The sequence below is a fragment of the Pteropus medius genome, unplaced genomic scaffold (genome assembly GCF_902729225.1).
Source record: "Pteropus medius unplaced genomic scaffold, Ma_sr-lr_union100, whole genome shotgun sequence".
NCBI classification, from domain to species: Eukaryota; Metazoa; Chordata; class Mammalia; order Chiroptera; family Pteropodidae; genus Pteropus; species Pteropus medius.
This window is the reverse complement of record NW_024344253.1, coordinates 5,459,446-5,486,461: the sequence shown is the minus strand read 5'-3', so window position 1 is coordinate 5,486,461 and position 27,016 is coordinate 5,459,446. Positions and strand designations below refer to the sequence as shown.

The window sequence follows — 27,016 nt, the reverse complement described above, 5'->3', positions numbered from 1 at the left end:
TATATTTAGCCCTGTGTCTTCGATACTGCAGAGTGAGACTTAAGAATGAGCTACATACATATTTGATAATCCTGTGATTCTATCTTTTACTAAAATATAATAAAAATCTAAGCTCTTGATTCTGAATGTATAGTTGTGTTGTTAAGTGTTTGAATTTAATACATTTTCTAATATTATTGTGAAATAACAAAAATTTGTGAACCAGTGTTCTGATAACGTGCAACATTTTAACGTTTGGAAAACTAGGTGAAAAAAAATAAAGTAATTATTAATGTGTAATTATATTTTTGTATAAACCAATGTAGTCCCATTGTCAGTTTACAGTGGTGATATTTCAGACCACGATGATTTTGTGAATTAAAAATCCAGTTGCAGTATTCATCAAAGTTCAGTTGACTTTTGTTCGTCTCTAGTCAATACTAGAAAGTGAGAAGCAGAGGGAACCTGGGTTTTTACAATTTAAACAGTGCCAAGTGCTAACGTGTAATCACATTAATGTAAAATTTAATAATGAGATGATAGTGATAACAATGAAATGGCAGGTATGACATTAGAGATAAACTTTACCTCAAAATTTCATATACAGGGTGAAATTGGTGAACCAGGACAAAAAGGCAGCAAGGGTGACAAAGGAGAAAATGTGAGTTTCCTACTTTTTATTGAGGGGATATTATTCATTTAACTCCTTTTGCTGTTAACTATGGATATTTTTCATTAGTACAACTTAGTTACCTATCTGAACATTATAATATCAATACTATATTACTCTGGTAGTATATTGGTAACTATTCAGTTTGGAATTCAGTCAGTTCTAATAAAACCTCTTTTCAAAGCCATGTATATTCAAAGATATGCAGTTATTCCAACCTTAAAAGCCTCAGAATGAGACCAAGTCACTGGCAATTTTACCCTCCCTCATTAGTTCATCTTTCCATATGATTTCAAAACAAAAGAAGTCTTTGTGTTGTTATGAGAATTTGACCTCGTGGAAACCTGAAAGGGTCTCAGGTACCCAGCGGTCCATAGACTCACTCAGAGCCTTTGCCTTAAGTACTTTTTCCCAACATGTGACAGTTATGATAAGGAGCAACATAATTCAATGGCTCTTTTACTTTAGTGTCTGGATATTATATAGTGTCTGATCAGTTACTTACATATTTAAAAAGACATATAACAAGAACTATTTACGCATGGAAGACTCAAAAACCTATTAAAATCTACTGCTCAAAATAAGGAGTTCTGGTATACTTAATAGATAACACTCAATGTACATGTGTTTACACATAAAGAAGATTCTAAATTTTCACATATCACTGCATTCTGTGTATATAGAATCCTCTGCATCCTAATACTCACTTAAATGGTAACATATAGACGAATTCCTTATGTGCTTTTTCTGACTTGTACATATCTCATTAAAGAAATCTGGTTATTTTGAAATTTTTCAAGTGTGAAACTTCAACATGATTTACATTAACATAGAAATCCATTTTTAAATATCCACAACATTGCAGATATGAGTGCTTTCAATAACTATCAATTTAAAATTGATTGGAAATATGCAAGTCTGAGTGTCAGGGAGTAAAATAAATAATGGTTGACTGCAGTAAGTACAAAAGGTTCTTTTTCTCCAAAGAAGTGGAGGGATGCTAAATAAATTTTGATCAGCCAAATGTTCCGCACTCTATAGCTGAGGCTCTTCTGGCCTCAGTTTCAAAATTACTCATTTTTATCTCACTGCAGGGTCCTCCTGGTCCCCCAGGTATTCAGGGTCCAGTCGGTGCCCCCGGAATTGCTGTAAGTATTCCTCTTTGTTCACCAAATCTAAATCCTTACAGTTTCCTGATTAACTTTATGAACCGTCACATAACCAGTTGATTTCATATGATGATAAGTTTATTTGTATGCTTAACATTGAATGAAATTTAAATTATCTAATATGGCTAACCAAGCTGATCTTTATAAACAAAAACCATTGTGACTTCATTTGAAATTAGAGAAAAACCAGTTGAGAAGTACTTAAGTTGGAGTAAATTCTGAACACTATCTCTTCCTCATTAGAAAGCTTTCATTTCACTTGGTATACATAAGAAAATCAAAATCAGTCATACTCCAGAAAAAAAGAATGTAAGGAAAACAAATAATAGTATATTTGCAGTAGGTAATGGAAATTTAATCTCCTTTTTACTTGGTTACTTCTAAATGGATCAGCTTTGATTAAATTAAAAATGGCTACATATTTATGATGACTTGTATCAAAGTCATAATTTTTCCAGTCTGTAATTACTTTCATTGCTCTCCTCTAGGGAGGTGATGGCGAGCCAGGCCCCAGAGGCCAGCAGGGGATGTTTGGACAAAAAGGTGATGAGGGTGCAAGAGGTTTCCCAGGACCTCCTGGTCCCATAGGTCTTCAGGTAAGGTGCTGTCTTCATGGTGGACTCTTGTTATTTCCACCTGCTTCTCATGTCAGGGTTTCCATTGGAGGTAAAACAAAGCAGAGTTCCCTTTTTCTAAGGAGGAACTTGATACAATGTTTAATCATAAGGACTGCTTTACTTAAATATGTATCTGAACTTCAACTGCTTTTTGTTTTATCAATTATTATTCATTTTTCTGAAGCTGTATCAGCCCTGGTTTCTGTTTCTGGAGTTTATTTAGCCCCACCTTAGGTATAATGTTTCCTTTCTTTATTTTCAAAATGAATTGCAACTTTATTTATGTCTGATAGTTAAAAGTAAGATGTTAGAAGGGTTTTTTCACAGGTTTCATAGCAGGAAAATCAGCACATCAAATAGCTAGCAAAAAAATAAAAACATTTTGAGAAATAGCAAACTGCCAATAGCAAATGTTAAACAATAGTAGGTAAAATAAATTAACAATGATTGATCATTTAAAATAACTTATTTAAAATTATAATTTGTATTTTATAAAGCACATTCAGGAGAGGAAATATAAAGTCGTAAAACATTGTAAGCTAAAAAATTTACTTTCAAATACGTGCTACAACTGGACTCTTAGGCAAAACACTGCATAATATGTACCAACTCCGGGCTGTTTTCCACGCTTCCATGTGATGTTCACGTCTTCCTTGGAACTCTGGAAATACTAGCTTTCCTTTTCCACTTGCTCATTCTATACCTACTTAGTGATCCTCTAAAATGTTATAAAATTTTTTAACATAATATTTGGGTACCATATGGATATTAGTTATGCCACATTAGAAATTTTAGGAATCAAATTAAATCATCTATTTCACTAGTAATTAAAAGTTAACAATACAATTAATTATATTTTCATAATTACAATTGTTATAACACTCAATGAATGTCTACCAGTGAATATGATGTTATCGTCTTCTGCTTTTTTTCTAATGCCAAAATAATTCCTTTTATATTTGGAAAATGCAAATATTTAATTTTCATATTTGTGTTTAACTCTTTTATACTTATTAGACAATAATAAATAAGCGATCATGAGTATTGGATATAATAAGTATGAGAAACACACATATTTGAAAACAACAACAAAGTATTAAAAATTAGATCACCAATGGATATCTTACCATTCATTTTCTGCCTTTCGATTTAATTGATTACTCTGAATTCTGCAAGGTTATAATTTAGGAACTTGGTTCTCATGATTAGACGATGCCTTGAAGCTTATATTTATGAAATATTAAATAAAAATTATCTTCATTTCCAGTACATAAGAAATGTGCTCTTTGATGATGATTCGAGAAATCAAGCCACTAAAAAATTGACTATTATTTTCCCACAGCCATATCTTTAAATCAAGAATCTGAAAAGATGAAAATGTAATTAACATATTCACAATTGATCTACATCCTTTAAATGAGTCTTCGCAGCAAAACAGATATTAGCGATTATAATAGACATAAATAGTAATAATCTCATATCCTGGTTAAATGACTTGTTTTTCTACTTGATGTTTACAATTTGTCTGCATGTGAAGGAGACATATAGAATGAGAGTTCTTGGTCTAAATTCATTTTTAATTTTTTCACTTAAGTGGCAAATGGTTTTAAATTAACAGACCTTAAAACGGAATCTCTTCATGTATAAATTACTCCCTAAGAGAAAGTTAGGGTATATGAAAACCAATTAACACTTGAGTGCCACTTAGCACATTTAATTCTCTGCAACAAGAGAATTTGACTCATGATGTCTCTAATAATTGTAATAATAAGAACATTCTGTCTTAATCAACTTAAACTATAATCAGACTTCATCAAAAAGAAATAAATATTTCAATTTCTTTCTATTGGGAGGTTCCTATCGAACTAATATTAAGAATAATCATATGCATAAAGAAAAGATGGCACTGCAAAGCTGGACTTGTTATAGAAAGGAAAGAAAATTGTGAACTGTTTATATACCATTCAGTTTGGGGATCCTAAATTAGATGCACTATCTACTAAAGAGATGGAAACCTGGACAAAATATGGGACTATGGATGTTAATTTATATGGTGTTTACAAGAACTTAATTATGTCGAAGTTGCTCCATCAATGATTTAAAATCTGTGAGGTTGTGGATCTTGGAATCTAAAATTTTATCAGTCTCTCCCAGATAATTCTTAGGCAGACTAAAACCTGATACACTATCTGGCTATTTCCTCTTTAGTAGTTCTAGAAGCTTCTATCAGATGATGGTAACTGTCTAGGAAATACATATAATAGGCAATTTTCCTAGACATCTAGCCAATATTTGAGAGAAAAAGAAAGGAAATCCTGGTATATGTTGCCCATTATTAATCAGTAATTAAGATTTCTTCATAAAAATGAATATATGCCAAAATTTTTTTAAAGTTTATGAATATGCTCCATAAAGTGCTCTCTCTCTAAACTGAGAATTATGTGGAATTACTAGGTCATAAAAACAATTTAGTGGATTATTACCATCATTTAAAAAATGAAGTATAAAAGAATAAGTAAAACAAAATAAACATATCAAAGATCATCATCTGTTCATGAAGAGTAAATATTACTTTAAAACTCATACTTCAGCTGTTTTGCATGTGCATGTTTAGGGAATAATAACTAAAATGTATTTATTACTGTGAATCATTGTCAAATAATTTTCAGCGACTGCAGTATAGTGCCAAGTCAATCATTTTCTAAAGTACCAGCAGGAACTTAGAAGTTCATATTATGTATTTTTTACTTCTTAAATAGGCTACATCTGAAATACTATTGTACGGGCATTGAAAATTAAATATGTAAAGAGTGTATAAGATATATATAAATAATGATAACATTAAAAACATTAAAAAATTATAGCACTCCATAATCCTACTCTATTAAAAACTATTACCACTTTTACTATTTCTGTCCAATAATTATCATATCTATTTTAAATATATATTTGACAGTTACATTTATACTATACGTATTAATTTATATTTGTATTTTATTACTTATCTATTCATTTTTATTACTATTCATATGTAATATATTAGTTAAGTATCACATCCATAGTCGTGTAATTTTCCCTTAGTTTATATAATCATATGTTATTAGCTATGTTTTCTATGATTAAATATTTGGAATAAGTGAGAATTTTAACTATCAGGGTTAGCGTTACAAGAAACGCATTGCATGTAGCTTTTTTATGAATTTGTTTCTTTTTATTCATCAACATTAATTCATCATTTTATTGAAATCCTAGTTTTGCCTGGCCCTGTGCTAGCTGCTAGAGATTAAAAAATTGACACCCAAAAGACTGATTATAAATACATAAAATAGTGTCATAATTGTGTTTTATGTAGAGAGTTCAAGTGTGTACAAAGTGGTATTGTGATATGGAGGAAATAGGAACAATTCTGCATTGGGGAACTAGTTAGAAAAATCCAGAGGAAGTAAAATAATTTTCCCATAAAGTCATAGCCCGGCAAAATCGGAGTTCAGCCTGCTCTTTGGGTTTATTCTGTAGCACAGAACCTCTCCTACGCAATTATAGGCAATTGGGTTTCCTTTTAAATAAAAGTGACTTTTATTATTTTTTTCTATTGTATTTTCTTAGGGTCTGCCAGGCCCACCTGGTGAAAAAGGTGAAAATGGGGATGTCGGTCCCATGGTAAGTTTTTAAGTATTTGGTGGACATCATAAATTTCCACATTAAAATATCTTTCTTAAGGTTTATTAATAGTAGCAAAATAGCCCTAAAGGCCATGATTTTTCAGATTGATGCCTCCCCTTTCCTCCACCCAACCTGCATCTGCCACTGTTGAACTCTCTTCCATCATCTTGAATCTCTCTCTATATTTTTTCTTTCTCATTTTGAAATAATGTTATATGTTTTTTATTTCTAACTGTGTACATTACTGAGGTATATATAATCAGTCACATTTCAGTCATTTATTAACACTTAGTTCTGGACTTTGATATGGAACAAGTAAAGAATAGATAAGTCATCCGGGATTTGGATAATTAGCAAATGTTAACACAGTATTAAAAATTAATTGTATTTTGAAACAAAGTCTTAATTTTATAAAGAATTCCATCTTAATTAGAATACTATGACATAATAATTTCCATTGATTGATTCTGGCTTTCTGCCCTAAGTCTAATAGTTCATTGCGTAAGGAAACAATTAGGCAAAGTAATTGAAATTAATAATGAAATGTAATTAACATACTTCTTAATTGCTCTTTTCTTTCAATAAACATTATTCCAGTTTTTACTTCCTTAAATATGTTTGCTATTTTTACAGTTGCATTTTAGGTTTCATTTTCTTCAAATAAGAAATAATTCTTATCATCACAATAAACTTAAAAACAGGAAATATAATAAACATTGCTGATTCAAATAACTGACTAATAATACTCTAAGCTGCATCAGATACATAGCAAGCTTCTTTCTAGATATGATTGCTATGGTTTCCTAAGTATAAATACATTCTCTCTGACCTATGGTAATAGCTAATAGTAGACAATCTTTTCAACCATGACATCAAAATAAACTATGACCTTTAAAAAAATACTAACACTCTGGTATTTACTACAGACTAATCACAGCCTTAAAGTAAGGGGTTGTGGCCATCAATATTTTATAAAAAGTCTGAAGTAATTATAATGCACAACATTGTAATTAAAGGAGAGAGAACCACTGTTTTAGGAAGGCAAGTAAATAGTCAATCTTATATTAGTCCTAAACATATATATACGCACATAGAAATAAAAAAATATATATATAACATTATTTCAAAGTGAGAGCTGACACAAAAACAAAAAACAAAAAAATACAAAAAAAAATTCTCTAAACAATTAATGAATTCTAAATCTACTCAAGCACTATTTCTTGTTCCAACTTTATGTTCTGTTTATACTCTAGTATCGAGCACATTCTAGCATAAAATATTTCTAGTTGTACTATGAATTCATTATAGCACATAGTAGCAATAGACTTTTCTAATTTTTAATTAAACTTTTTCCCTGCAGTCCTAATTTCCCTGTAGCTATGTGTAAAAATTCATTTGCTAATATGATGTTATATCCATCAAGAATGTCTTATAACCCTAATATGCTTTACTGACTATAATTTTATAGGTTGAAACTTCTTTTCGTTTTCTTAATCACAAAATGAAAATATCAGAAATGCATTTGGTTTGGTCCTCATAAACCTTAATATTTCTCTCTTACAGGGTCCACCTGGTCCTCCAGGCCCTCGAGGTCCTCAAGGTCCCAATGGAGCTGATGTAAGAACTGTGAAATACAAGTTAATTATCGAAGTTATACAGGTGTTGGCATGACTGAGTGGCAGATAGTTACACTACTGTTAAAAGTTTAAGTGAACAAGAGCTCAAGGATCATCTCACTCCATTTCATGTTACAGGAAAAGAAACGAGCTTCATAGGGAACTAATCACCACAAATATAAAATGGGTAAAAAGTTCACATTAAATATATATTTATTGGTGAGTGAGAAATATTAGCTATATTATAATAACCACATTTGTTTATTCAACATACTAAGACTGTGCTTTGTCTATAATTTCAATGTCACTGAATTGTTTCAAATTTAACCTTTATCTCTGACAATTGCTCGAGGAGATGGTTTGTAATTGGCTTTGATTGTACTAGCCCGGGTCTGTACTACAAATGTCCTTTATGTATGCATCTATCATCAGTGACTTTTATCTAAAGGTTTTGCATTTTGTATTTTCACTCTATAAAATATGGTAGAGTAACATATGCATGATAATATGTGTACCTCTTACCATGTAAAACATTTCCTCTCAATTATATAAAAACGATCTCCCCTAAGCTTAGAAATTAACTCACTGTTCCAATATTATAGAATTTTGAAATGTAATACCATATTTATCTTATTGTTACTATTAACAGTTTTATAGACTTTGATGTAACCTCTCCTTCTGACTTCACCTTTTCACAGTGAATAAGTCATTTATTTTTGTCTTTATTGCTCTTGTGTTATGCTTGCTTTTAATTCTAGCAGAATGGAGTAGGAGCAGATGTACTAAAAGAGCTGTTAGTTTTTAATCCCCCTTAAGTAATTTATAGGTTAAGAGATGGTTTATATTGTTTGAGGCATAAATTATATCATTCCTAACCAGAGTCATATTTTGTCCACCATAAAAATCTACAAAATTATCCTCTAACATTGACATATTCAATGATCAGAAACATTGAATTTATGTTCTGAGTATCATCTGGCAAGACTAGAGCTGAAAAGTCCTGCCTTTTCTAATGAATATGAAAATTGATTTAATATAATTAGAATATTTTCTATCCAGTCAATTTGATAACTCAATAAAGGGCATCATTTTGTCCCATCTTTCAATTGATAGGGTATTCTTGCATATATTTCTCTCTGAGAACAACTGAATATATAAATATGTATGAGTTTATTATTTTATTACAAGAATATAGGTAACTATGTTTCTTTTCCTACACTGTAGGGACCGCAAGGACCCCCAGGATCCATTGGTTCAGTTGGTGGTGTTGGAGAAAAGGTATGGATTGTAGTGATAAACAACTTGAAATAGCAATAATTGATGACTTTGATAATATTGGCTAATATTTTAAGTGCTTCTAACAGTACTGTCTTTCTAAGTGTTTTACAAATAGTTATATGGATCACAACTCATCTGCTCTAGTAGTTAAATAATTAAAGGTAAAATAATTTTTGAGATATCATGTTTTGGATTGCCAGGTATTGTACAGAGTGATATACATGGATTATTTCCTTTAATCAACACAACCACTCTGTGATGATGGTGTTATTATTATCCATATTTGAAAGTTGAGAAAGCTAAAGCTTAGGGAATTTCATTAATCACATCAAGATTTTGTCATTAGAAAGTGACTAAGTCGAGATCTACTCTAACCCATCTATGTCTGAACAGACTAAGTGTCTCTAATAATACTCATTACCGGAAATAGAAGAGATCGAGTGATTTAACTGACTTAAAAGGGATCCTTCCAATTACAGAAGAATTAATCACTCATTTGTCATATTTGGAGTTATATTTTCATTGCTAATACTATGACCTGTCTTTGGCACTTTTCAAAATAGTTGGCATGTGCCATAACATCTGATTTCATAACAGCTTCCTTTTCTTATGAACATGATTTCATTTAAAAAATCTGTTCTTTCTTTTTATGAAAATGTCAAAATGATTTCTGGGTTTTTATTTATCATTCATGCTAATTTTTAATAGACTTTTCAAGAAAATTGACATTTATATTTGCTTTGTTAAAAAATAAAATATTTGCCAGTTTTGAGGGATGAAAATTAAATTTCATACCATAAAAGTTAATACAGTGGAAACAATGTAGAAATTTCCTGAATTTTCTAGTTATTAATTAAATGATATAAGAAGTATAAACTTATCTTAATTGTAAAATTTCTGTTGTTCTCAAAAAATTTTGACATATTTTGTATTTAAATTCATTTATTTGAATTAAAGAATTTAACTCTCAGAAAAATCAATGTAATAGGTTAGAATATATAGGATTTTGATTTTTATTTCTGGTCAACACCCACATTTTAGTATTTTGATTAACTCCATGTGATTATTCAAATAGTTTTTTAATTACTAAATTTGGAACATTTTAAAGTTATCTAATTCTTTCTGTATAAACAGACTTTTTTGATAGACTTTATATTTTTTCTTTTTTTTTTCTTTATCTGTTTATATTCTTAAACTCAGTTTTGTGTTGAAAAGGTACAGACGAGCTGGGGGTGAAATTGAAAGAATATTTTTTGTCGAGTCATCATAGAAAGAATAGCAGAAGAGACAACTCTGATGGTCCCGCTGTGTTAGACAGATGGAGACGGCCTCACACCTTTCCTCTTTCTGCCCTTTGCTTCGGCCCCCTTGGCTCTAATGCAGACTAGACAGTTGTGAGAATTAGTCTCTAGTTTTAGTTTTGCCCACGTAGCACATTTTAACACCATTTAACAGCCTTTCAGCTTACCTCACTTGTTTCCTAAAGCTTTTGGGTGCAGTGGGAACAGCTTTAAGTACTTCAGTTGCTTCTTTCTGGTTTTATCTTCTGTGTAACTCTTGGACAAACATGGACACCAGATGCTTGGAGTTTTGCAAAACTCCCTTTCTGTAATGATTCCATTTGCTTAAAGCCTGTCTGATAACGCCTGCCAGCTGTGTCTCAAGAGAATAATTCGGTCAATCAGGATGGTGATTTGACTTCTTACGATTAAAATGTAGCTGATTCTAAGTTGTTACACTGAAAAATAAAGTTTTAGTTTTTCTTTATTATAAAAGAATTTTCTATGTGACAACAGAATAAAAATGAAACTGTAATTTTAATTTTTTCTTCAGAATCTGAGGTAATAAAATTTTCTTTAGATTACAGATTTCTCATATCGGCTTTGATTTTGGCTAATACTTCTCCATTTCTATTTTAGAAAATTTATTCACATTCACTAATTCAATGGAAAAAAAAAAGAAAAGCTAATATCCTTTAGTCATGTTGCACTTTGCTTAAATATGTTTGACCTGCTTTCCATATAATGTGTATTTAGTATAGATTTTGCACTTTAATCATTTCCTCAAAACAGAGCTGTATATCAGAATAGGACATTAAGATTTAATGTGTATTTTATGACTTTAGGCATACAGAATAATTTGCTATCCCCTCTGAAGGGAGCTTTAACCTGAACAAGTATGTTATAGAATGGGGTAAAACGGTTACATGATAAGTAATAATAAACTTATAATTTAGCATCTCCCTTAAATGCCAGTGGTCTTTACAAAATTTATATTATTGTATATCAATTATTCTTTAGAATGAATACAGTGTAATCTCGTTGATACTAGAAATACAGGTTTAACCTGTATAATGTAATCTTGTTGCAATATTTTATTTATTTACTTGTAATTGTGTCCCATCTCCTCACATAAGATTTAAAATGGGACATTTTAGATAATATTAATTTTATCTTAAGTAATTGTTATTTATATTGTGCACACTTGGCTCTAATATTCAGAAGGTAATTTTCATATGTCTTTTAGACAAATGAATATTGTTGATGCCTTGTTCTCAAAATGAGGAGACTTTGTAGAGAAAACTTGTCTTTAAATTTTGACAATTATTGAAACTCATTTACTACCATCATTTCCCTCATTAAAAAAAAAAGAAATAATCCTTTACGAATCTACTTTAGTTTAACCTAATAGTGGACTAGTATTGAAATGAAACAAAATATACAGAGGGTGAATAAAAAAAAATGTAGTTATTTCCCCCATAGTTCCAACTACTGTGATATCAAGAGGGTTAATATGGTGCCTAAGAAAATGTTTTGTGCATGGTCAATAGAGTTCCTGTATACATTTTCCTCCCAGTTTTATTGAGGTATAATTGACAAATAAAAGTTCTATATATCTAAGGTATACAACTTGATGTTTCGATCTGTGTACACATTATGAAATCTCCACACTCAAGCTGATTATCATATTTATCACATCACATGGTTATCTTTTTTTGACCATGTGGTAAGAATACTTAAGATCTACTCTCTTAACAAATTTCAAACATCCAATACAGTGTCATTAACTATTGTCACGTTGAACATTATCTCAGGAACTTATTCATACTGTGTATCTGAAATGTTACACCCTTTGACCAACATCTCCCTATGTCCCCTACCCCCAGCCTCTGAAGACCACCATTTTACTCTCTGCTTGTATGAGTTGGCTATTTTAAATTTCACATTGTGAGACCATGCAGTATACTCTATATATTCCATATATGAAGCACTTAACATGGACACTTCACAGTTGATTTGAATGACAAACTACTAAAGTTTTTATTTTAAAGACATGAATAATGATAACAACATCATATATATCATTTGTCATCCTCAGATAGCTAAATGATTCATTGCTTTGTAAATAATGTAAATGTAATATATTACTTGTAAGGTTTATCAGAGATAACTGGAGATATTTGCTACTCATCTTGAGAGAGAAAATAATTTACACACAATAATGCTTCTAACAAATTCCTAGAAAGTACTTGATATTTTCCATCATTTTGCAGATAATTCAAGAAGTTAAAATATATGTATATTCTCAAAGTAAAAATTTATTTACACAAAATAGTCTTACCCCGGGAATTATATTTATATTTAATACATTTCAAACCAATTTATGAGCAATGGGTTTGTGCCAGTAATATTGGAAATGGTAGAGTTAAAAATTAAAAAATTTAGGCCTCATATGTTTAAAAAATTTAGAACAACTTTCACTTCAGAATTTCTAGTGTCACTGATTTTGTGTGGAATATGATACATGAGCGTACTAATGTATTATTTCACTTGGATGATTACTTGATTTGAATATTATGTTTGCATGTATTTCTAAGTGTAAAGAAATAGTAGCAGACTTTCATAACTAAAACCTACTAGTCTAGGAGGTTTATTTATTAGTCCGCTAAGCTAGAAGTAGCCACCCATATTTATCCAGGGAGATCATAATGGCTACCAAATTCACAATATGTTTATTCTCAAAAGGAGCAGTTTTAATTAGTATGTAAGTGTTTCTATGTATCTTATAAATAGTGGTTTTCTATGTTCTTTAGACCTCTGCTAAATATATTTTATAGGATTATCAAAATGCTAGCAAATTATTTGCTTGTTATGATAATGATAAATTGAATTCTTAATTTAGTGCAAGAACTATTGAAATTGTTTAATCAATAAACTTAATTATGATATGAATATTGATGTAGTACAAATACATCATTTGTTAGGAAACATGCAGCTGTGTGTTTTGCATGGTTTGGTGGTATCTGGGGTCAGTGCTCTGGCTATTAACTAACTAGTGAGAATGGTAGCATCCAGCCTATCCAGTTCTGTCTCCTCATCTGAGAAATAAAAGTATCAAGGTCAGTAATAGGAAAAGTTCCTTCCTCTTATTGAAGTTTTTCATTGCCTTTTAAACAACATAATGATTTAAGGGCTCGTCTAAAATGTCATGATCATCATTGAAGGCAGTTTTACAAACGTGAAACATAATTTCGGTGTTCTGATACTCATTTGATCTCTTCTTCATAGGGTGAACCTGGAGAAGCGGGAAACCCAGGGCCTCCCGGGGAAGCAGGAACAGGCGTAAGTGCTGTCGGTTGTCAATGTGCTGTTCGGAAACTTCCTTTGAAACATTTTAAACATGTAACATAATCCATAGCTATAATTCAGTTATTTGCTTTTCCTTTCCAACCCATTAAGAATAATCACAAATGCAGAGCCTTTTTGTTCAATAACTTTGCATATTCTCTGAATATTTTGATTAATATAGTCATTTCAAAAATTACATTTGCATAAGTTAGAGCATTCAAACTTGAGCTGTTTATTGTATACATTTTTTGGTGGACTGTCCACAACAGACACAAACAAACCCTGCTACATCAAAATGAAAGCATTTATGAATTGTATTAGGATCGTATTATTCTAATGTAGATTGGCTTAAACCAGGAATGAATTTGACCCCCAGAAAACATTTGGCAATGTCTGGAGACATTCTTGGTTGCCACACTTGAAGAAATGGTAGCTGCTGGCATCTAATTAGTAGAAACAAGGGGTACTGTTAAATATCATGCAATGCACAGGACAGTCCTCTGCAGAATTGTCTAACCCAATATGCCAAAGTCGAGAATCTCTGATTTAAAGCTTGTAGGATAATTATTCCTCTTATGTTGCATAGGGTCCCAAAGGAGAAAGAGGAGAGAAAGGAGAAGCTGGTCCACCTGGTGCTGCTGGACCTCCTGGTGCCAAGGGACCACCAGGTGATGATGGCCCTAAGGGCAACCCGGTAAGTGAGTTCGGTCCCTTAAAAGTGGCATCTATGTCAAAGCCACTTTGGAGTTTTCCACAGATTCGAAGTCATGAGACTCTGGCCCATAGCTAGCGAAACTGACTTTTAATTTCATATATTCCTAAGCAATCTCAATCGATTTCATTTTTTTTTTTTAAATTTCTAACAGAAGGGAAATATTCTCTTGGTTTTACCATGACTCTTAACTCTTAAACTTCAGAATGTTATGACTTTAGAAAAAGATATTTTTCATTTATTTCTCTTCCTTTAAAAACATCATTCTAGGGTCCTGTTGGTTTTCCTGGAGATCCTGGTCCCCCTGGGGAAGCTGGCCCTTCAGTAAGTATCATGGAAAAATGAAAGAAATGTTTTGGTGGGGCTATTCCTGGGGGTCTCTGTTAATAATTAAAGAAAATTCTTAATTACTTAAGCGGACCCCTAAAAATAGAAAGAAAAATAAAACGTAGACTACAGTCAAAACTACAACAGTAAATCCATATAGTTGGAGACTCATGTTGCATGGTAATTCTCTTCATTTGGGTTAGTTTTTTGGATTTTATTGGGTTTTACAAACTATCTGAATAACAGCATTACTCTTATTTCAAAGTTACAAGATCTTTGCTTTTATCTCGGTCTCTTCTGTAATGCAAAAATCCTATCTCAAACTGCACCACATTTGTTCATGGTGGAAGGATGCACTAGCCTTGTTTACTAATCACATGCTCTTCCATTCCTTATATTAAGAGCATTCTATATTTTAAATTCGATGTGGTAGCAATTTCACAAACCTTTATGGAAAGAGAGATGCAACAATTCTTAAAAAAAACAACTGAGGAAACTGCAATAATGCTCTATTTGTCCATCTGCTAATAATTTCTCTCAAGGACTAAGCTAGTATATTGTACTTTTTTTTCTTATAAAAGTGAATTAATAGTGAGAATATCTGGGTTCATTTTTTGTTGCTCACTACAGGGTCAAGACGGCGTTGGTGGTGACAAGGGTGAAGATGGAGATCCTGGCCAACCGGTAAGGAAGCACTATTTTTATTTAATCTTTTAAAAAATAATCAGAAATAATCAGCCTTTCAAAAGCATAGCTATATCTGTACACATTTTTCTGAAAGAATTATCAGTTATATTTAAATTCCAGTTAAGCCAGACTTACATGGAATGTTTCTAACTTAATGTGATTTAAGGAATGTAAGCAAAGCCTTCATAATAATAATAATAATAAAGTAGTCATATCATTCTAATGATTTTGTCAGATTATATCAAATTCAGTATCTATCCATTTATGTTAAATAAGAAATTATTTTAAAATCACAAAGAAGACTGAAATGAAGAAAACCAGATTATCCATCTGTTATTAGCATGAATTACTTTAATTACTAACATAAATTAACTCAGCATTGTATTGGCATTTGTTTTTTCCAATGTGGTAATGACACAGCAGTGGGCTTTCACCACGTGTGGTTATTTCGGGGATACTAACTTAAGTAGCAGCCAAAGACGAACCACACGTAACTGTCTCTAGAGCCATCCTCACTGGGTATTTTGCAGCCAAAGCGATATAGGCTTATTCTGTGCAGATAAGACTTCTGAGTCATGCCCCAGCATGTTTCATACTCCTTGACATAAAAATGCTAGTGTTGCACAAGAAGAAATTTAGAGGTAATAGTTTTATGGTTTCACAAATGTAGATGACACGAGTAGAATTATTAACCATGAGTCTATTAATTAGTATGCCTACTAGATGCTTTTCGGATATAAATTAGCACTTTTTAAAATAATAGTTTTGTATAGAAAGAATTTGATTCACTTTCTTCCAACTATGAAGAAGTTTTCAATATGAATTTACCAGCTCTAACTATAGATATCTAGAGGAAGGTTAGTTTTCTGTGAAATAGGGCTGAAATTTTCCAGGAAAGGTAGATGTGGGGAAACGAAGAAGGAAGATTGGTTTCAGTCTAGATTTTGAAAAATGCTGTGGCCGATAAAACAATACCCGATTGCTTAAAAGGTATTTTTCACATTTTATAGGGTCCTCCTGGTCCATCTGGTGAGGCTGGCCCACCAGGTCCTCCCGGAAAAAGAGTAAGTTTTTAAATTCTTTACTCGGAACATCCATTCATTATTCAGTATGTGGATAAATTCATATATTGTATGTAAGTTGTGGGTAGCACATTATCATGATGCTTAAAGATGTAAGTCCTAGAGAACAGAGTAATTTCTTAAATTTGTCAAAATGCTTCTTAAAATGGATCACAACTTTAACTGACGGGTTGAATCTGTCACAATGAGAAGTAGTTCCCCAATTCTCTGTGCTTAGGTCTCCCCTCTGTACAGATGTCGTAGGCAGTTAGTTATAAGACTCTGGAGGTTCCCTGAGCTTCAGCTCCTGGTGCATCACAAGGAGACTAGACGCCAAATGTCCAGCACTACCTAAAAACACTGTAAAAACTTGAATGTGGGGCCCATAGGTTGAGCTTAGGAAGCAGCAGGTAATGTTAGATTGCTTTGCACTGCCACACTTCTCTGATTTGGACAGTGGCAGACTTAACACAGGAATACAGTAATATATAAGTAAATAGATCTTGTTCAAAATATTGGCTACAGCAGATGCTAGGGGATTTACTTTACTGTCTTTTTCTTACTAATTTACTGTTTTCATAATAAAACAATCTGTTGACCTGCTTTGCAGCACCTACATCAATATACAGTGTTCTCTTACATCTCCTTTATTCTTGTTTCCAACCTCTCTTCCTCCTCCTTATCTTCCTCCTCTTCCTCCTCCTCCTCCTCCTCTTCTTCTTCTTCTTCTTATTACATTTTATTTTTTCTGTCAGCAGTCTCAAAGCATGGTCTTGGTAAAAAAAAAAAAAGTATTCCAAAACCATTGGGCTGTTAGTCTTCAAAGTAATTACAAAGTGTAACATGATTTTGAGATCCGTTGTCTATTTTTGCCTGCAGTCTGAGTGCCCTTAAAGCTTTCCAGATGGATGAGTATCTGTTCTATTATGTCAGACCTTTCAGAAGAACAATTGTATCAAATGTCTTTGAGAAATCTTTCCTGAGAAAATGTAAAATTATTTTTTTATTTTTCCCAGCCTCAAATGATAGGATGCTATTTAATGTAGTAACTAAGAAGGCAATGAAGTCATACTACCTGGCTTTTAACCCAGCTCTGTCATTTATTTCCTGTTTTACCTTGAGCAAGTTACTTTCCTTTGTTTTTTAGAGAGGGCCTACTACATAAGATAATTCATATAATACCTAAATAATAATATGTGTCCACATAGTAATTGTTGTGTCTTAGTCCTTAGTTATGAAATACTTATTGAATATGGGCACAAAATTTAATATCTTATAGTTATAAATTATAATGCTTTTGATGCACATGGAGTTAAACCTCTTTTAAAGTGTGTAGCTATCAGAGGAGAGATTGTATCTAAATCTAAATATATTATTATATATAGGCAGCTTATCAGTTTATTTCTCTATTCAAACAGCAAGTGCTATCTAGTTTAGTTTCATTTTAAAATTTGTCAAATAAATTGTTTATTTACCATCTTTGAAAAATTTAACTAAATACTATTTGGTATTGGGGGTGAATTCTCTTAATATGGTGATAGAGTTATGGAATGAATTAGTTTCTTTAGCTATCCAGTGTTCGATCACATGGATTACTAATTTTGAAAACAACGGAATGATTTTGAAATTTAAAAAGACTAATTAAATAAAAATAATTTACCTGAGTATGAATGAAAGCATGCCAAATAAAAAGAAAAGACACTTAAGTGTGAACCAGTATATCACATGCCCCATTTGATTACTATGTAACCCAAAACTTACATACAAATTTATAACAAAACTATTTAAAAACATCTCAAAAATCTATTAAGCTATATATGAAACAGTATTTCAGTACAATAGTTAATATTGGTACTATTAACTACTTTCAAAATATCCATTCATATTTACTAATTTTTAAATCTTGCTAATGCAATGTGCCAAAATCTCTATCTTTATTATAGCAGATTTCTAAAAATATTTGTGTTGAATACTTTGGGATGTGTAATTACCGATAATTATAATTTTTCATGATTAACTCAAATAAACTTCTGGAATAACCTTTACTTAATTTAAGAATTGATAAAAAGTAATAGAAAAGTCTACCATATACAGAGATTTAGATTATACCCTATTCTACAATATCAGGACAGTGGAAAGCCCATGTATTCACATTCTTATTTACTCACAGCTGTGTTGAACCTCTCTGCCTTTGCTGCTTAAAAGAAGTATACCATAAGAATACTAGTTAATCCCTGATTTTAAATTCCTTTCTCTCTTTAATGAGAATAAAGTCAAATTAGACATTGCATATCAATGGATAAAGGATAAACTTTTGAATAAATCGTGTTGGGACAATTCAATATCTATATGGAAAAAAATTGGACTTTACCTCTCCATTTACAAAATATTAATTCTAATTGAATTACAATCTTAAATGTGAGGAAAATTTTGAAATTTTGAAATATTTTAGAAAAATTTATTGGAGAATAAATTTATGACCTCTAGTCATAAATTCTGGTCACATTGATGTGATCAGAATGAAAAAGTTTGATGCTTGAAATGTATTACTATTAGAAGTTTCAGTTTATATAAAAATACTGAAAAGACGTTGAAAATGAAAGATTCAAATAGGAGAAAATAATTGCAACATATAGAAAACTTGCAGAGCAAAATTTCCCAGAGTATCCAAGTATGTCCTACAAGTTGAGAAAAAAAAGAACAATGAATAGAAAAAAGCGGCAAAAGGCATAAAAAAGTATTTGGCACAAATGCTTGAGAAACACATGTACAGATGTGCAGAAGTCATGGGAATGTGTGTTTAAAGTAGCATTGAGATACCACTGACATCAATCCATTGACAAAAATTTAAGAATGACACACTGAATGTTGGGAACATTTAAAAAAAAAAAAGGCAATGAGGATTATTATATACAGCTATTGTGAGTTACTTGGTACAACTGTTTAAGGAAAATTGTTCTATGTTACTCAGTAGAATTTAACATGAACTTTTCCTACCAACTTGTAATTCCATCCCTAGGTACATGCTCCAAATGATATCTGACACATCTTCTCCAAAAGACATGTATAAAAAGATAAATGCATTGAGATATATCCGTAAGCTAAAATATTATATGGTAATGAAAATGTATATATTGCAGATGCTTGAATCAACATAGAAGAATCTTAAATCTTAAGAAGAAAATATATGTAATGTTGAGCTGGAGAAGATATATATGATTTTATTTATAAAATGTGCAAAAAAAACCTCTTTAAAAACAAGCTTAGCATTCAAACATAAGCTTAGCATTCAAAGAAAATTAAGGCAACGATTAATCAAATTTAAGATTACAGTTATTTCTCTGAGAGAAAGAGGGTTGTGACACGTAGGAAGTAATATATTTATATGTTGAGAGACTAAGATATTAAAATACTAAGATATTAAATTACAGAGATACATCCTATATCATATTTTTCTTTAGGCTTGTTAAAAAGTTCTATAGTGGGATTCTCCCTTTTTGATTTTTGATGAATTATTTAAAAATAATCTCATCAAAAATTTTAGGGATGTTTCAGCCTCCCATTTTAAATAACAATTTATACAAATATGATGAGCTATTTTTAATCCACTCTAGTAACTTTGTGTACAAAATTAGACTTTGTACCTATGAATTATTAATGACATGACAATGGTGATGACTATGCATTGCTTATAAAGCTATTTACATCCATTTTGATAGAACAGAAAAATCAACCTTAGGTAAGCTCAACTCAGCAATATTATGCAGGTTTTCCTTTTTAAAAATGTGGCATCATTAAATCTAACCGGAAAGACATTTAACACAAGTTGAATTGTGTGCTATATAGAGTTTGGATAAGCTGGCAAGCCTAATTGGCTTCCTCTGTTTTACACAATATATTTACTTCAGAGTAAAATACATTTTTAGTGGTGTGAAAGATTACTCTAGCGACAAGAATCTTATTATTAAAAGAGAGTTAAATATATGATTGATGCTGGATGGAAATTTGACTTTGGGTGGTGAACACACAATGCAGATGATGTATTATAAAATTGTACCCTTGAAACCTATATAACTTTATTAACCAATGTCATCCCAATAAATTTAATAAAATTAAAAATATACTTTGCTCTGATTTAATGCTTGCAATTTATGCTTGCATTCTTTTAAGTTACAACCAACCAGATTAGTTAATTTAGTCAAGAGTTCTAAACCTAAAAAAATTGGCGGCTTAGCTGAAAAATACAAATTATTTATAAGGTCTTTGTCAGCCTATAAACTGGCACTCTTTATGGCTTACTGTTAGCCAAAGTAGGCCGAACTCTGTTGCATTAGCATCAAACAGATCTGGTTTCAAATTCTTGTTTTGCTACCTAGAATTATGACTTAAGTCCATATCTCTGAGTTTCAGTTTTCTCATTTATAAATTGAGAGTTTCATATCTCTGAGTTTCAGTTTTCTCATTTATAAATTGGGCATAATATCTAATTTTCAATACCAGATAGAAGATTAAATTAAATTAATAAAATGTATATTGAAAGCACTAAATATAATATCTGGATTTATCAGGAGCTCAAACAAGATGCTCTTATTAAGAAGTTAAATACAGGTTTCTGTCTACAGCCATGTCACCCTGAACAAGACTGATCCAATCTGATCTTGGAAGCTAAGCAGGGTCAGTCCTGGTTAGTACTTGGATGAGAGACCACCTAGGAAGACCAGGTGCTGTAGGCGTAAAAAATAAAAAATAAGGGATTGTATGCTGACAAGGCCCTTACAATCTGTGAGGTCAACCAAGGGTTGCCTCACATGAAAAAATTAAAAAAAAAAAAAAAAATGCAGGTTTCCAATTTTATAGCATCATTTATAAGTAAAATAAACATATTAACTTAAATATACAGATAAAGATAAAAACATTTTTTCTAATTTCTGAGTTATATAAATTAAAATGAAAGTTTTATTAGTAATAAATTCATAGTAACTTCACAGTAGACTTAATTTTTATTGTTGAATTTGCTTTGCCATTAGAGTTTTTCAGTGATCAATACTGAATTAGCTGTGTGACGCATATAAAAGTCTATACAATATTAATTAATTACATTTTTAAAGTACAGCATACTGTGATTCTATTGAAATTGTATTTCTTTGGTATAAATACTGTAAATCATGTTACATATATTGTAAAATAATTTCCTATAAGAAGTATTGCCAAAAAAGCGAACATTAAATTCACGATGATGACATGTAATTTTAATAAAGTGAATTTGCCAAATGAGGATTTAGAAATAGTTTAAGAAATAGTGTGATTAAACTTAGCTAATTGAGAAGGAAATACTTGGTAACTTAAATGTACTGTACTGTACACCTGTGAGATCACTCTCTTTATACAGTGGGTGAACACAAAGCACCTGAGCCTAAAGGGATATGGTGCAGAGTGAATTTTGTGAGTTAAAAGTGATGGGAAGAATTCTGTCTCCACCAGAGTTTGTGTTTAGGCAGCAGGCAACAACGTCTTTGATGGAACAGACAACTTACTATCACCCTTGTTTTAAAACAAGAACCTGTTCCTATGCAATAATTATAATATCTGATCTCACACTTAGGATTTGACTGAATACAGAACTGCCTTACCACCCATCTCCCGTTAGTCCATCGAGAATGTGTAATCTTAAATAAGCTTTATATACATTTTGTGAAGTTAATATTTCTTCTATGCTTATTTTTGCCACATTGGAGACACAGAAAGGGAGACCAATAACAATTTTTGCTATCACATCTCATTGCAGAAGTAGCAGTGACTAGAAATGTGTTCAAAAGTATTATCACTTTTTCTCATGACTGAATCTTACAAATAAACCCTCCTGATAGAATATTGATCAGAATGTTGCAAGTGGTGTTGATACTGAGAAACAACATTCTAATAGCTATTGAACAAGTAAGAAAATTAAGTTGTCATTTGTAGTACATGTGTATTCTGTTATGCATTTATAATTCTTGAGAGTAAATGTACATTCCCTTCAGACACTAGAAGATTGTACAGTTTGTGTAAATAAGCCGTGAAGTTTTAGCACTCAAAGTTATCATTATAGCTATCTGAAACCAAGAGCTGGTTCCATGCCCTTTCATTGGAAAAAAATTCTAGAGCTGACTAAAATTATTTAAACATTATAACCTGAAAATAACACATATTTAATGGAATTTTAAAGGGTCCAGTCCTATTGCCAAAGCAAAGTTTACAGTAAAAAATTTAAAAATATTATATTATTAATTGATAGACGTTGAGGAAACATATACATATCTATATATAGCCACCTGTACCATATAGTGTGTGTGTATATACTCTTTCCATCCTGATGCCTCTATGCATGAGTGTGAATGGAAGGAAGGTAATCATCCTTCCCACATCTACCCACACAAAGGTTCAGGACCAGAGAGTAGGCTCTTAGGAAAGCCCTCCTTACTACCAGACTAGATCACTGCACCTATTTTGTACAACTATTTCATTTTTGTATATTTTACAGTGTATCGGATCTGTTCATTTTGATGTCTGTCTTCACAACTAAATTTTGTACACTCCTTAAAGTTTCATATGTATTTTTTTAATGTTATCCATGCACAGTACATTTCTGGCATAAATATTTGTGACATAATGGATGGATGGGCAAATTATAAAATATTGTAAAGTGTGAGTGGTGAAAAGAAGATTATATTGTGTATTTTGTATAAAGTATATTTCTCAACAGCTAGGGAAATTCTAATAGTGACTACTATGGAGAATTACTCATATTGTATCATGGTTTATGAGGAATTTTTCAATAAAAACACTATTTCATGAAAGTACAGCAAGTAGTTCACTAGATTAAGTTCTTGCCTCTTTGTTTGTACAAACATATGAGAAATGAATGACTAAGACAAGAATTTGTCCATAGGCATTATTCATTTCTTTTCCAAAGGAAACTTTCTATTCTCCTACAAAAAAAAAAAAAAATGTTATCTGTTTTCATTCTAGTTTTTCTTAAAAAGTTTGTGCCATCTGGAAAAAATATAAGAAAGAAATGAAAATGGAAAAAAAATAAGATAAAGAACAGAGCAAAGCCACTTAACATAGATTTCCACTATGACAGACATCAGGCATTCATTTGGAGAGGGAAAAAGTCGTTTGGGATGGAGAAAGCCTTTTTTTGAATCACAGTTTTATGGCTGTGTTGTAGTTTACTTGTGTTTAAATTCTCTAAGCTCTTCAAACTCGGATTTTCTTTTCTCCATTGCAGCAAAAGCAGTATTTTTTTTTTATGTTGATGACTTGCTTTTTTTAAAAGCCAGACATTTATATTTATAGTATCCTCTATACTATAAAGTTCATGTGTGTAAGTGCAATCTTTTGAGTTTAAGACCCTGTACCTTTATGTCACTTGTTTAAGGGAAAATCTTCAGAGAATAAAGAAAAGCCCACTATTCAGTTGAATCTTGTAATTTTTATTCCCCAAATCATAGTCATTAGGATTGTTTTATCCATTTGCATAGATTAATATTTTAAACATCATGCCAAAATAATTTATGACTCAACATGTTAATACTAGAAAATATTTGGAGCTTATGCCTCTATACAAAAATCCTCTTATATAGATAGAATGAAGTTAAAAAGATAGACTTACGTTTTAATTCATATATTATTGTTAACATATTGCTACTGCCTTGAGAGACGGCTTGCAGAGAATTTATACATTCTTATCTTTGGGTGGAGGCACAATGAACGCCTAATAATATATAAACTTACAATGATGATATTGAGAAAATAATTACTAATGATATATATTCATTGACTCTTCAAAGTTAAATGAGTTCAACAGAACTCTGAGTTTGATGAAGTGCTTGATACTCACTTTAAATGCTGATTTAAAAGACCATATGAAAGACTAGCCTGTACTCACCATTAGAATATTAATAACTCATCTGAAAGAAAGTCATCTTCTTGCCTCATCTTCTTCTCACCATCTCCATTACTCTCTCCAGCCTTCAACCTCAATCTCAGTTCATGCTTTTGAGCATAATTCATTGCAAAAATTGAAGTAAACAAATGGAAACCAAGAGAGTCTGGGAAAAATGAATGCAATTTCTTAGAGATCATTGTCTTTTTATAACTTTACTGTGTCTGAACTTGTGCAGAAAATTTCAGCAGCAAATTTAATTAATGATTCTTAAGTAATAATTATGATTTAATTAGTGAAAATGAAATAACTATTTTAAAATAAAATTGTAGATTATAGTCTTAGACTAAGTTTATTATGAATATATATTACGTAGCTCTGTAGGCTAAAAGCCCTCTTACTGTAGTGGGTTATCAAACCCAGTGCCCTACTTGTGTTGATTTGAAAGGTTTCTATAAAATGCCATAGTGAAGATATCAAGGACCCAGCATAATTATTAGAAATAAAATTTAAATATAATGGGTATTGTAATACCTTATTTCTAACTTGAAAACTGTTGCTTTCTTTGATACTTTGAATATTATGTTATGTAACAAATTATTTTCTACATTTTGCTACAAGTTTAGGAGTATCAAGTTTTATATTTCATGGATGACTATATAAATGTAAGAAGGAAATCTGAATATCAAAATTCAAGATCTGGTTACATATTACAGGATATACAATATATTTTTAGCCAACTTTAAATTTTCCACTTAAAAAATTTCAAACATGGAATTTATATTTTTCAGGTATTATAAACAGTATGTATGAAATAAGTAATTTGTTGACATGGTGTCTACAAGTGTATTTTGAAAATCTATTTTGTTTGACTTGATTCTTAGGTTGCCAACATGGTGCAAGGTATAGGTAAAATACTTTAATGCACAATAATAATATCGAATAATTTTAGTCATGAGAATAACAATAGCTAATATTTTCACAGTTTTTACGTCCCTGGCACTGTTATATGCCATTTACATTTATCAACTTATATTTATCATTTCCCGTGATGACTCTGAGAGATAGCTGCTATTATTATTCACATTTTACAGAGAAATAAACTGAAGCACTGACAGGATATGTGACTTGCCAAAGATCACAATGCGATATAGAGGCAGAGCCAGGATGTGAAGCCAGGCAGTCTGAGTCCAGGCTTTCTGCTTTTTCGTACCAGATTTCATACCTGTATTTGATACTGCTACACTGGAAAGTTCCCCAAATGCTTTTAAATGTGCTATGTTATTTAAATTTAACAAGTCTATAGCAAGTTAATTTTTATTGAGAACATTTTCTGGATGAAAGAACTGAAGTTCAGAAATACTAATAATTTGTTACAAGTCACATGGCTAATAAAGAAAATAAGGTAAAGTGATACCTTACAAAGATAGAAATCTATCTATCATCTATCTATCTATCTATCATCTATCCAGCTGTCATCTATCTACCTATCCACACACACATACAAACATACACTCATGCAAGGAACAATGTGATGAATAGCTTTAAATAGATATATATAATAATTAGCACTTTTTCATAATAATTCATGCACCTATACAAAAGTCATATGAACACTGGAATATCCTCTTACGCTTTTGGATGATGTATGAAGCATGAAAGATTTTTTTCTGCTTCTGCTCTAATACTAGGTTTCAAAAAGTGATACTATTTTTATGTCACTTATGTGAATTACATAGTTCCAGAAAATGAAAATACAATATCTGTTGACTGTCAAGATTTTAAATGTGCTTGCTGGTCAAATATAATCCCATAAGAAAGTATAACGTATGGATGTTCTAAGATTAAGACAGGAGCAGTCTTAAAACATATAAAGATGGAGTAGAAATCTGACACCTTCAATTAATTTCTACTTACAAAACATAATAAATGATATCTAAGTATTTAACACACTAAGGGTGATTAAGTCATCAGCATTTCTTTAAAACTTTTATCTTTACTTTCTCCTCACATTGATATGACTATCTATATTCTATACAATCTGTACTTCATATATTTTTAATATTCTAACTGAAAGTTTGTACAGAAAGAAGGTTTTTAATTTTCTCATTGTGTTTTAAACTCAATAGTTCTAGAAATAAATGCACAATTTATTAGGATCTGTTACAAATTAAACTGGAGTATTTGTAAATAAGTCCTCAGTTACATTACTTTCATATGCAATATATATTTTAAATGTTATTTTATATTTCTAGGGTCCTCCTGGAGCTGCGGGTGCAGAGGGAAGACAAGGTGAAAAAGGTGCTAAGGTAAAATATATTTTGTAGGTATTGTTATGAGAAGCTCACGCGTATATCGCATATCTGTATTAATACTTTTAATGCAATGTCTTTCCTCATTATTAATGTGTGCATATACTGCATTTTATAACAGGGAGAAGCAGGTGCTGAGGGTCCTCCTGGAAAAACGGGCCCAGTCGGCCCTCAGGGACCTGCCGGAAAGCCTGGTCCAGAAGGCCTTCGGGGCATCCCTGGCCCTGTGGTGAGCATCTGTGCTTTACAAAAAAAAAAAAAGACGATTTGGAAAATAATGTTTATTTAAAAAAAAAAATTATGGATGAAAATGTTTATTTCAGTATTATTTTATAAATTTAGTGTGGATGTTTTATGGGAATTCAGTAGA

General features: G+C 31.2%; 1 protein-coding gene and 1 pseudogene across 1 annotated transcript in view; both read left to right on the top strand.

Moving 5' to 3' along the window:
• COL11A1 (collagen type XI alpha 1 chain) overlaps positions 1-27,016 on the top strand; it is a 169,884-nt gene that overhangs the window by 123,688 nt on the left and 19,180 nt on the right. Inside the window, exons 44-56 of the mRNA XM_039869598.1 lie at positions 587-640; positions 1,744-1,797; positions 2,307-2,414; positions 6,042-6,095; positions 7,662-7,715; positions 8,939-8,992; positions 13,561-13,614; positions 14,207-14,314; positions 14,603-14,656; positions 15,290-15,343; positions 16,357-16,410; positions 26,590-26,643; positions 26,768-26,875. Coding sequence (XP_039725532.1) covers positions 587-640; positions 1,744-1,797; positions 2,307-2,414; positions 6,042-6,095; positions 7,662-7,715; positions 8,939-8,992; positions 13,561-13,614; positions 14,207-14,314; positions 14,603-14,656; positions 15,290-15,343; positions 16,357-16,410; positions 26,590-26,643; positions 26,768-26,875 — 864 coding nt within the window. The remainder of the gene's footprint in view (positions 1-586; positions 641-1,743; positions 1,798-2,306; positions 2,415-6,041; positions 6,096-7,661; positions 7,716-8,938; positions 8,993-13,560; positions 13,615-14,206; positions 14,315-14,602; positions 14,657-15,289; positions 15,344-16,356; positions 16,411-26,589; positions 26,644-26,767; positions 26,876-27,016) is intronic.
• On the top strand, positions 21,022-21,140 carry LOC120607975 (uncharacterized; annotated as a pseudogene).